At 46.8% G+C, this 12,788-nt stretch overlaps 1 protein-coding gene across 1 annotated transcript; it reads left to right on the top strand.

Annotated features, from left to right (window-relative positions):
* The first annotated feature begins 435 nt into the window (after window positions 1–435).
* On the top strand, window positions 436–6,031 carry LOC144763846 (integrase/recombinase xerD homolog). Its single transcript, XM_078649823.1, has 2 exons — window positions 436–1,362; window positions 5,798–6,031. The coding sequence occupies exons 1-2, from the start codon at window positions 436–438 to the stop codon at window positions 6,029–6,031; spliced, it is 1,161 nt and encodes a 386-aa protein (XP_078505949.1).
* Window positions 6,032–12,788: the final 6,757 nt, after the last annotated feature.

Below are 12,788 nucleotides of genomic sequence, written 5' to 3'. Positions count from 1 at the left end.
GACGTTGTTTACTGACGCGTCAGGTAGGGATGGCTTTGGGGCAATTCTAGACAAAGAGTGGTGCGCGGCAGGGTGGCCCAATGCTTGGAGGAAGAAGAAGATCACCGCCAACATAACAGTTTTAGAACTATTCCCGATTGTGGTGGTTTTCCACCTCTGGCCTGCTTTACTGCCTGCGAAAAGAGTGGTCCTATGGTCGGACAACATGGCGGTAGTTCAGGCCATTAATACCCAGTCGGCCTCTTGTGCACTTGTGTTATGTTTACTAAGGGAATTGGTTAAAGTGTGTTTATACAACAATGTGGAATGCAAAGCTAAGCATATCCCAGGAGCTCTAAACACGGCTGCTGACGCACTTTCACGTTTCCATTAGCAGCGGTTCCGAGAGGCGTGGCCGAGGGCAAGGGAAGAGATGACGCCTTTCCCGGCGCGGCTATGGCACCTGCTGCGGTGGCGTTGCGCATCAGAGAACTAGGCGAGATGTCAGTGGCACCTAGAACGATGAGGAGATACCAAACTTGTGTGAAGACATTCTGCGAGGTCATGGGCCCTTGGGAGCGGGAGGATTCAAGACAGGCCGAAAAAGTGCAGGCATTCATGGTCTGGGCAAGGGATGAAGGGAAGAGCCACTCTTGGATGGCGGGGCATCTGTCCGCCATCGGTCACCATGCGCGTCTGGCAGGTCAGAATGACCCCACGACAGCATTCACAACTAGGGCGGCTCTCAAAGGATGGGCGAGAGTGATGCCCAGAGTGGCAGATCAGAGGGCCCCCATTGATTATGACACCCTGAAGAACATGATAGACGGCTTGCCCACAGTCACACACTCCGCCTATGAGTCAGCCCTCTTTGCGTCAACGTTTAGCTTAGCATTCTTTGGAGCCTTTAGGATTGGAGAGCTAGTGGCACGGTCCAAAAAAGAGTCCAACACTAGGGCCATCACGGTTAGGGACGTCCGCGCAACTGCGGAGTCAGTTGAGATCTTCCTACATTCATCTAAGACAGACCAGTCAGGCAAGGGTAGGAACATCACATTACAGCGTTTGGGGAATGACAGTTACTGTCCGGTGTCTTTGTTGGCCACCTTCCTGCATCGCCGCCCTCAGACAGACGGCCTGCTACTTATCCACTCTGATTGCTCCCCGGTCACCAAGTACCAAGTGGAGCATGTGATGCAGGGGTGCTTATTCTTGGCAGGATACACCATAGAAGGGGCCAAGTTTAGCACACACTCCTTTAGGATAGGCGCAGCCACAACGGCTTTTAGGGCAGGCCTCCCTGCAGAAACAATAAAGAAAGTGGGTCGTTGGGAATCCAACTGCTACAGGAGGTACGTCAGACCTTTGGGCGTTATACTCCCGGTGAGCACTCAAGGGACAAATACGAGTAAATAATGTATATAACTAACAGTCATGACATGAGTAAACATGTGGTTCACGTTCAGTAACCACGCGGTGTGTGTTGTTTGCAGTGCTTTTAAGTGTGACAATAAAATACATTTGCCAACATACTGTGTTTTATTGCAGGGACAGAGGTATGGGTGATGGGGCACTCCTATGTCACGAGACTGGCGAGATGGGTGAATGCCAACTCATGGAAGCACGGGTTTTACAACACCAAGATATCATGGTTCGGCTTCCCTGGGATGCACTGGGCTGCACTGATAGGGACACTGCGCAGATTACTGAAGGAACACAGGCAGAAGCCACGCATCCTGGTGGTGCACCTGGGGGGGAATGACCTGGTGGCATTAGGCAAAAGGCATCTGTTAGATACAATGAGGAAAGATCTAAGCATCCTGAGCAGCGAACTGGGACATTGCAACATATACTGGTCAGAAATTTCGCCTAGACCAGTTTGGCACGGCGCAATATCACAGGAGGCGTTAGAAGTCACCCGCAGGCGCGTCAACGCAGCAATGCGCAAATTCAGCGAACAGAGAGGCATAGGTTTCATCAGGCATGGCTTGCTGCACACCAAATCTATTGGATGCTGGGAAACCGATGGGGTGCACCTGTCCAAAGTGGGGATGGCAATTTTCCTATTGGACTTAGGGGAGGCCCTAGAAACAGCCGGATGTAGATAGGAAGAGGACTAGAGGCTAGGTAGTGGGGGCTCTGGGCGCAGCGGGTGCCACGCCCAGGGCTGTGGAAAAAAGTATAAGGCGACCCCCATGCAGGACAGGCGCAGGAACAGGACCTGAAGCCACAGTGCGAGAGGCACAATACTGAGTCATACATAAGCCGAGGGGCCCTTCTTGGGGACTTGGTTCAACGGCACCCCGTTAGTCCTTGGGCGGTTGTAAGCCTGAGGAACCGGGGGTTTGCTAATAACGCCCCTCCTGGCTGGGCAAGGTGTGAGTTGACTCTCCCTGGTTCAGAGAGTGGGGGGGGGGCAGGTGGACGATAGGTCCATCGGTGGGAGGCTTGCCTCCCAGGTTCGACACGTGGCCAGGGCCACTAGTGTCTGCTACATTGGCTCTACTTCAGGCGCCCTGCAACAAGGGGTTGCGGGGTGTGAGGGGTCGCCTGTCAGTTAACCCGCTCTGTTATTTGTATCACAAATAAACCTGCAACTTTTTATTCCCAACATACTTGTCTGTGTATCATTTGGGCGGTGAGGGTTGTGGGACAAGGGTACCGATGCAACTACTATGCGGGAGGCCCGCGGTCCCTGCAGGGGACCCCATAGGAGGGCAAACCCCGTAGTAGTGCCCAGGAAACCGCAGGCCCGCCAAGGGGGGAGGGACGGGGGGGCGGGGTTAGACTAAGGGAGGCCACCCCCTTTTCTCCCCGGGCTGATAAGGGGAGCACTTCCGTTCGGGCGCCCTCTTTGCTGCTGCCCCCTTTGCCGACGGTCGCCCCAGGCTGCCCTCGCCAGCCTTAACACAGGCCCATAGCCCCCTCCTTTCCCTCTCACTTCCCCCCACAACGACGGACGCGAGGCCCGCACTTTCTCTTCCCTCCCCACCGCTCACCCGCGAAAGGGGGGAAGTGTGGAGGGGGGTATATTAATGATGTTGTTGTCTTCCAGGTTGCAGGAGGAGTTACAAGGCGACCCCCATGCAGGACAGGCGCAGGAACAGGACCTGAAGCCACAGTGCGAGAGGCACAATACTGAGTCATACATAAGCCGAGGGGCCCTTCTTGGGGACTTGGTTCAACGGCACCCCGTTAGTCCTTGGGCGGTTGTAAGCCTGAGCAACCGGGGGTTTGCTAATAACGCCCCTCCTGGCTGGGCAAGGTGTGAGTTGACTCTCCCTGGTTCAGAGAGTGGGGGGGGGCAGGTGGACGATAGGTCCATCGGTGGGAGGCTTGCCTCCCAGGTTCGACACGTTGCCAGGGCCACTAGTGTCTGCTACATTGGCTCTACTTCAGGCGCCCTGCAACAAGGGGTTGCGGGGTGTGAGGGGTCGCCTGTCAGTTAACCCGCTCTGTTATTTGTATCACAAATAAACCTGCAACTTTTTATTCCCAACATACTTGTCTGTGTATCATTTGGGCGGTGAGGGTTGTGGGACAAGGGTACCGATGCAACTACTAAGGAAACTGGGGTAAGCTGCTATCACTTGCTGATTGAAGAAGCATGAGGCGTAAGCAGGGAGGGAAGTGCTCAATCGCACAGCCTGGGATCCTGTCATAGTTTCAATGCTCTTAGGGGCAAAAGAGCATGTATTTGTACTAAATCCCGTGGGTGTTTGTATTTGGTGGGGGCGTAAGGGGGACAGAGGGCTTGGGTGAGGTGTACAGCTACTTACCCCTTTAGTGTTTTATTCCCGGTTGTTGACACTGGACTGATATTTCCTAGCTGAAATCATGGTGGTGTGAAAGAGCGGCAACGGCTGCAAGCTGACAGATGCATGATTAAAAGGCAGGCACCAGATCCTCAGAAACATCCAGCAAACGTGGGTTAGTACAGGATCTCAGGGCTGATTAAAAGAATCGACACCGCCACCCTTCATTTTGTGTTGTTAGGGACCTTTATGAAGCAGAAACCTAACTGCGATTTTGGAACGGGTTGTACAATGAGAGAGAGGTCTGTGCCAAACATTTTACAGAAGTATGAACGGTCGAGGTTTAGATTAATAAGGGAGATCGCAATACATAGAATGTAACTGATATCTGGGCCTGGGAATAATGGTTTGTTTAATTAAAAAGAAAAAGAAAAAAAAGAGGAGTTGGCATTGTCTGGTCTGGCTTGAACTTCCCTCCAGTTCAGCAGGAATGGGAGGGGAGGCAAAAAATGCCAGCTGTGCCCGGTCCATTTGGTTAGTTTGTTGCAATTGGGGCCGTTAGGAATCCAAACCCATAATCTTATTTCTTTGCTTTGTGGTAATGAAATAGAAAAGGGAAGTTGTAAATTTGCCTTTGGAAAAATAACTGCTTTTCATACAAAGCTTCCAAATAAAATGCATTCTCCTTCTTAACTGACAGAAGCAAACCAGTTATAAATGTGGTGTTCAATATTTGATTGCCTGTAATAAAACAGCAGCACATGAGTCATTTCAAATTCTTGAGTTTTTCTGAATTTCCGAGAGGGGGTTATTAATTCTCCCCCAGAGGGAGGGAGGCTCTCTGTTCAACTTGAAGAGCCAGATGCCCGAGTACACTGTGGTCTATCACATCTGAGGTCAGGGTGAGCTTGCCTCATCAAGTGGTCGAGGTGAGCCCATCTCGTCAAGTGGCATCAAGTCGCATTGGAGCCAACTGCCTTGAGAGGACTCCCTTTCTGTGGGAATGTGACATTTAAAATTCTGTTATTTCAGGGTGGCAATCTGACTGCTACTACGGCCTGCAGCTAGTGTCTGACTGTCTCAAGTATGCTATATCTCAGTGAACAGCAAGTTAAACACTCGCTGCTGACAACTGTGTGTACCATGATACTAGTCACTAAGGCTTGAAATCAGGCAGGACTGCCCATGAATGACAGGAGAACTGTCAGTGTGACTTGTAAAAGAGTGTTTTGGTTTCTGGAGCAGCCCTGCTGAAAAATATGCACTTTTCGAGCCTTTTGTAGTAGTTTGGTACCACCACTTTAATGGCTACCTTGCCATAAGGAAACGCTAGGCTGTGTGACCGACATAAAGTGCCCCCACCCCGAACAAGGCCAGCCCACCACTCACAAACATGACCAGCAGCACTGGCTACAGAAGTCATGTGTCATTCCACACAAATATGTTTTTCTTAACGTCTTCAACAGCATAGGTATCTACATAGTGTGTGATAAATTGATAAGCTACTTCAGCGCAGAATCCATTTAATATTTTATACATTTGACATACATATACTTAAGTTACTTTAAGTAAGTGTTACCATTGTGAAATGTCCAAACAAAGGAAATAGGCTTTCAGTTTATACAAACATTGGTACAACATTAAAGTATTTGTTGACACACAATGATTCATATTTGAGAATTAAAATAATGCAGACTTTTAGGCCTTGTGAACACACTGTACAAAAGTATTTTTGGTTTATATCATTTTTAGTGCCATAAGTTAACTATTCTAAAAAAACAAAGCCAACTTCCAGAGGTGCGAAACAGTTCCTGGAGAGACATAAAATGGATAAGAGACAAGATTATACATGATATAGGAGTTATCATGGAGAATGACAATAATGTGACCAAATGGTTTCTGAAAATGTTGCGTGCATGCTTGAGATTTTGCTAATGTAGAACCAAAGTTTGAGAGCCTTGAAGCAGGTGAAATATGAAAACTTGGAAATTGTTTTGTGATCAAAGTTCATGAACAGTTCTGTTTACACAGATTCCATATAACTATTGTTTATGCCATATCAGGAGCATCAGGAGCAGGCGGAGGAGATTTGCCACAGAGGCGGGGAAGCAACTGGCCACTGTGGTTTGGGTGCGGACATCGAGGAACCCAATGGCACAGAGAATGAGGGGGATTGCAATGGAGGCTGCCAGATCCACAACTTCTTCTTCGGAGGCCTCCAGGAGTTTGCACTCCCTAATGGTGGCGCACCCGACAGCAACTCTACCAACTTCATCCTTGTACGCCACCCAGAGTAACATATACACCCTCCTTCCTGCTCCTCCCCAGTTGGAGTTGGCCAAACCCGCTCCCCGAAAAGTGTTGGAGTCTCCTTCACTTCAGGCAACTTATCCCCTGTCCCTGTCACCCTGGCTGCGCTGACTGAAGAGGCTAGGCGAGGGTAATAATTTCACGTCTCTATGAGTCATTAGTTTGAGGAGTTCTTACAATAAAGGATCTTGTCCCCAATAATCCAGTGCAGTACCTCTAAAGAATAATATATTTGGCTGAAGGGTCTGCTTGCCACTGTTAGGTGTCCTGTATGCTTCTATGTGTCTTCATCTTTTGACATGATGCAGTAAAGGAAGTCTGTTCTGTGGTTCTCATTGTCTGACACATGAGCAAAGGAACTTCTAAATCTTACTTTAACCAGGGAATGGAACTAGTAGGGTCGCCCTACTCTATCAAATGCTTTCTTATCACCAATGAAGAAGAGAGCATGTGTGTCTCTTAACTTCTGAGAGATGAGTCTGGACTGTTTCTGCTACTATTTTAGCCAAGTCTTTTAAGCCAATATTTCACAGGCAAATGTGTTGACAGCTATCATAGTCCAAATGTATCCCACTGCTTTCTGCCTCAATGGCTGAAAATGTTTCCTGCATCTTTCTTTTCCTCATGGATAACCGATGGCCAACAATCTGGTGACCGTATTAACTACATCACTTATTATCTGTTCAATGGTGCACCAGAACATTCATATTATCCACAGAACACCGTGCCAATTTGTTACAGTAGTCCTTCTTCACTTTTGCTTTCTCAGTATTTGTTAAAAGGGCTGCGGCTTGCTGAAATCCCAACATCCCCTCCCTAGCTGGGTCTAATTGCCCACTGGCCTCCGAAGCAAGCTGTATATCTAACTTGCCGCCCGGTCTAAGCTGCAACACTTTGTCTATTTAAATAGCTCTCCGGTTTTAGCCATACCGCCTTTTCACTTATCATTGCGCCGTCCTAACTCCCTTACTCACGTTTACGATCTCTAGTTCGGCACAAATTCTGATCCCTTGCCATCCCGTGCCGCCTAGCTAATTTCACTTTTAGTCACTGAGATTCCCAAGTTTATTATATCTGACTCTTTTTACGACTGGTCAATTCATGTGGTTATTACCACCTATGACTTTCCAGGACAAACCACCCAATTGCACCTAGTGCACGGCATAACCTTGTCACCATCACCGGTACAGTAGTATTTTCACAAACGTGCACAATAACTGGTTTGCCAGCTTCTGTCAACTCTGTCTCTTAATCATTGTCAGATCCATTAATCTGTTCTTTCTATGCCTTTATCTCCCCCTTTCCTTCCTAGGCTATAGAGGCTTATACTGTTTAGGCATTATTTATGTCCTGATGATGATCCCCTTGATTTAGTAATGGGATTGAAACGCCGTCGACTTTCCTGATCACCATATACTAAAAACGTATACCATGTATTATATGCTTGTAATGGTGTGAATTGAATTTCTGTTACACTACTAATCACAGAAATCTGAAGCTTTTGCCTAAAAGCCCTGTTCTGTTTGTTTGTGATTTTTCATCACCATGCCCATTTGTATGTGCTAGGGTACAGGCTTGTGCCCCACTACGAAGAATTGTTGAAGGTATTTCGTCTGTGATTTTTCCAAAAAGTAAAAGATTGGGACCTCTGTCCGGCTGGACATGTCATAACTAAATATAGTATCCATTGTGTCTATATTGATTGCTGTCTGAATATTGCTTATGCATGGGACCACTGTTGTTTTAAAAAAAAAGTATATCTAAGGCAAGGCTTTTTGACCCTGTGAGATCCTTCAGCACATGTTGACTTTGACTCAAACAATGCTCAGCTCCATTGTTTGAGAGCTACTCGGTCCTGGCACCCACAATCCAAGGCCAATAATGTTGCAACAATTACCATAAAACCACAAAGAAATGTGGTGCACAACTGCACTCCGTGGACCACATTTGTCATAAAATGTACACGTACATGCAGTGCAGAAACCTATCCAAGTAGTTTCTACAAAATGCTTAAGTCCTGCATGTGCACACAGGTCTTGTGCTTTTTTTGGGGGCGGAAGGCGGTTGCCAGCTTGACAATGCAATTAACATACTGACGTTCCTTTCAAAATTATGTTATAACTGAACACGTAACAAGCTTCAGTTGCCGGGATTCTGAACATATTCAGAACTATGCACAGGAAAACAGGACCTCAGTGAATAGGTGGTGTACCGACCTACCACATCCATACCCAAAATCCCAAACCGACTAGCTATAGTGTCTCATTCGTTCTCCATCTACGGCGAAGCTGCTAATGATTAGACAACCCAGAACACCTCACTCTATCTTGGGAATCGCGGGAGCCAGACACTCTTTTGCTCACTCACTCAAACCTGTCCACAATGCGAGTAATCTGAGATGCGGTATAGTATAAAATGTTTATTTCAACTAACGTGCTCTATGATGTCATCTAGAATTAGTATAGATTCTAGAAGGGAAGGTTGAAGGTTTTCAAGGGACAATAGTTCAGTTATTTCAGGGACTAGAAGCTAGCACATGTATATCTGTATTTAGTTGCAATAAAGATAATATATAAATATATAAATAGTCCAGCTATATTTGACAATGGTGACGAGTGGGAACACGCGGAAACACTTACAGCTTGCTGCGCCTTTCTGAGAAAAATTTGAAGTCATCTGTTCCGGCATCGGAGAAGGATCCTGCATCGGAGAAGGATCCCGAGTTAATGAACATGTCGAGAACACTCCGGAGGTGAGATCGTGTCTCTTGAAGGCATCGCTGAACAAGGGTGAAGCCAAAAGAAAAGAAAGAAAGAATTGCGGTGAGTGGAAGGCGCGCGCAAGCAAAAGAGGTAGCGCGAGAAGTTATATTGCTACGCACGAGCACAAGTGCGAGTAACAGCTTGAAGTGGAAGGCGGTGAGCGTGATGACGTCATTGGGGGATCACAAAGCAATAGCTGACTTCAAAATGGCAGTGTATGCGCGACGCAAAGCAGAAGAGAAAGAAAATTAATTGATAGAGACGTGGGACATCGGTCCGTCTTTTTCAAAATATATATTTTTTTAAAAGAGGAACAAACAAAGGGAATTTAAAGCTGAGAATCTGCTGATAAAGACGTGGGATGTCAGTCCGTCTTTTGAAAATAGAAACATAAATTTAAAAAAGAGGAACAAACAAAGGGAATGTAAAGCTGAGAATCAGCTGATAAAGACGTGGGACGTCGGTCCGTCTTTAAAAAAAAGAATAAAACAATTGCAAACAACAGGAGTAGTTTTAAAAAAACTTAACGACAAATAAAGAAGAAAAAAAATACAAAATAGACATGTCAACGGAAAGCACAACCAAACAATGAAATAACTGAACTATTGTCCCTTGAAAACCTCCAAACTTCCCTTCTAGAATCTATACTAATTCTAGATGACATCACGTATGCAGTGGCGGCCTCTGCAAATCTCAGTTGGGGCGGGGTAGGGGGGATGGGGGTTTAGGGAAATAATAAGAATTAAAAAAAACTTACCTGCTCTGCCGCCAGCTGCTGTCTGTCTTGGTGCTCCTCCTCTCACTCTCTCTCCTGATTGTGTCTCAGCAGTCCCTGGGACACAGGGGTCTCCAACCTTTTCTGTGGTGAGAGCTACTTCTGCTCAAGGAAAGTCTTCCTGAGCCACTAGCAAACTTTATAACTGTAAAATAGTGACTACGCTATAACCACCCTAAGCGGGATTATCAGTAGTTACCACCCAAGTATTCCTGGTGCGGTTACCATCAGAAATGCCAGGAAAACATTCATCAATATAAAATGCCTCCACCTGACTTATGAAGTAACATTCAAATCTAGACATGCCCTATGGCACAAAGTATATAAATACAGCAGTCTCCCCAGCTCAGCTTGAATTAATATTCATCAGTTTCTGAAAGTGCACTTCTTTCTATCAAATACCACTTTCCACTGTGGGCAAACAAACTCAATTTAACAGCAGAAAATCCATTTTTGAAAACAAAAACTGCCTTTAAAATATCCGTTTTCATATTTTAGGAAATGCACGGTCCCAAAACATCAGCTTTTCATTTTCATCAAGTACTCACATGTACAAATACCTCATATGGACAGACTACTTTGAATACCCAGGTATTACAGTCTTGTGCCACAGATGCTCACACAAACAAATGATGAACGGAATGCTGAATGAATCATACATTCACCCCCAGTCAAGAGATCTGGGTTAAATCCATAGTTCTTTTTCTCACCATCCCACCCAAGTTCAGACGTTGCCATATGCAAATCAGTCTTGACCCTGTGCCTCATGGGAACAGTACAGACCGAACTGCCAAGCCAGGTCCTCCCTGGACCAGAAACAAGCATCCTGGGACCGGTTTCAGGGTATGTCACCCTTCATCACCCAGGCTAGCTTGAATCCAGTGGCACAGTGAGAAAGGGACCCATGTCTGGGCATACCCATCCCATTTAGGGTGAAAAGGGCTATGCAAACAAATGGACGGAATGCTGAATGAATCATACATTCACCCCCAGTCAAGAGATCTGGGTTAAATCCATCATTCTTTTGCTCACCATGCCACCCCAGTTTAGACCCAGCCATATGCAAATCAGTCTTGACCCTGTGCCTCATGGGAACAGTCCAGACCGAACTGCCAAGCCAGGTCCTCCCTGGACCAGAAACAAGCATCCTGGGACTGGTTTCAGGGTATGTCATCCTTCATCAGCCAGGCTAGCTTAAATCAAGTGGCACAGTGAGCAAGGGACCCACATCTGGGCATACCCATCCCATTTAGGGTGAAAAGTGCTATGCAAACAAATGATGGACAGAATGCTGAATGAATCATACATTCACCCCCAGTCAAGAGATCTGGGTTAAATCCATCGTTCTTTTGCTCAGCATCCCACCCAAGTTCAGACGTTGCCATATGCAAATCAGTCTTGACCCTGTGCCTCATGGGAACAGTCCAGACCGAACGGCCAAGCCAGGTCCTCCCTGTACCAGAAACAAGCATCCTGGGACAGGTTTCAGGGTATGTCACCCTTCATCAGCCATGCTAGCTTGAATCCAGTGGCACATTGAGCAAGGGACCCATGTCTGGGCATACCCATCTGTTATATTCTTCTTACGCATCTCTTATGCTCGAGTCTGTGGCTCGCGCTGGGCTCGTGTCTGCCTTTCTGATGCCAGGGCTCGAGAGTTCTCTGAAAGCCGTTAGAGGCAGTTTGTGTCCTGACGCTGTTAGTCGGGTTTCTTCTATGCTGTAGCTTGCAAAATAAAGCCTTCATCAAGAACAGCCATCCTGTCTCCTGTGGATCTTTACAACATTTTATGGCGACGTTTGAAGACGGGGACAAACAGAAGTGAGGAGGAAACCCGACGGCGATCGGAGCGAGTGATCAGAGATAAACGTCTACGTTAGGCTACAGAATGGGCAAACTTGGAATCTCCGCAGGGTTGCTCTTTATCAGAAGAAGGATAGACGACAGGATTTAAATTTGTTGCAGCCAAATGTCAAGAAAGTGGTTGTGCATAAAGAGCATAGACCAGTTCGTAAGAGAATTTCACCTGCTTATCTAAAAGATTTTGTGTAAATGTTTAGGAATGGAGTGGGTTGTAACTATGGTTGTTATAACATTATGATTTTTGTTGATGTACTTCTTTTTCTTTGTGCATTTGTTATGTTTAACTTTATTGTTTCATTGCCAAAGGAAAGGAGATGTGTTATATTCTTCTTACGCATCTCTTATGCTCGAGTCTGTGGCTCGCGCTGGGCTCGTGTCTGCCTTTCTGATGCCAGGGCTCGAGAGTTCTCTGAAAGCCGTTAGAGGCAGTTTGTGTCCTGACGCTGTTAGTCGGGTTTCTTCTACGCTGTAGCTTGCAAAATAAAGCCTTCATCAAGAACAGCCATCCTGTCTCCTGTGGATGTTTACAACACCATCCCACTTAGGGTGAAAAGTGCTAGGCAAACAAATGATGGACGGAATGCTGAATGAGTCATACATTCACCCCCAGTCAAGAGATCTGGGTTAAATCCATTGTTCTTTTGCTCACCATGCCACCCCAGTTTAGACCCAGCCATTTGCAAATCAGTCTTGACCCTGTGCCTCATGGGAACAGTCCAGACCGAACTGCCAAGCAAGGTCCTCCCTGGACTAGAAACAAGGATGTCTGTATTATGATAATAATGCCCACCATTATACTAGGGCCACAGTTGGGCCAAGGCTTGAAACCATAAGGGTCAAAGCAGAGACCATATATCAGTCATGACCATTATTACGCCAGGAATACGTAAATGTAGGCCAGTCATTCTCCCAGTATGTAAATGATGGCTGCCATGGCTTCATCTCTGAGAGCTACTTTGAAGGTACTGGCGAGCTACCAGTCGCTCCCGAGCTACTCGTTGGAGACCCCTGCTGGGACACCATCACAGGCTCCCCACCCAATCCCAGCACTACTCTCGATAGCATGAGAGGAGCGCCAGGATTGGACTGAGCGTCTCGTTTTGCCGCTCAGAAAGTGCCTGGGAGTCTATTCTGTTTTTCCAACCTGCCTGTGCAACACAGCTGGGTTAGAGAAACCTAAGTGTTCATGAGTGTTGGGTCGCCTAAAACGGCCAGCCAAACAGTCATGCACCCTTACAGTACTGCAGTGCTCCTCCCCTGCTGTCATCATGGCCCCGTGGAGGCTTGGCTGGCTCTAGTGGGAAAGAAAAATAAAATGATAATAAATTGGTTTTATCATGATTT

The sequence above is a fragment of the Lissotriton helveticus genome, chromosome 1_1, assembly GCF_964261635.1.
Source record: "Lissotriton helveticus chromosome 1_1, aLisHel1.1, whole genome shotgun sequence".
NCBI classification, from domain to species: domain Eukaryota; kingdom Metazoa; phylum Chordata; class Amphibia; order Caudata; family Salamandridae; genus Lissotriton; species Lissotriton helveticus.
The sequence above is the reverse complement of the archived record's forward strand: the minus strand, read 5'-3'. Positions and strand labels throughout refer to the sequence as shown.

What these genes read in the sequence shown, in the direction of transcription:
- LOC144763846 (XM_078649823.1), top strand. Translation starts at nt 436, where the DNA reads ATGGCACCTGCTGCGGTGGCGTTGCGCATCAGAGAACTAGGCGAGATG. An exon ending in CTTTGGGCGTTATACTCCCG is followed by an intron (nt 1,363 to 5,797) that starts GTGAGCACTCAA and finishes ATGCCATATCAG; the next exon opens with GAGCATCAGGAGCAGGCGGA.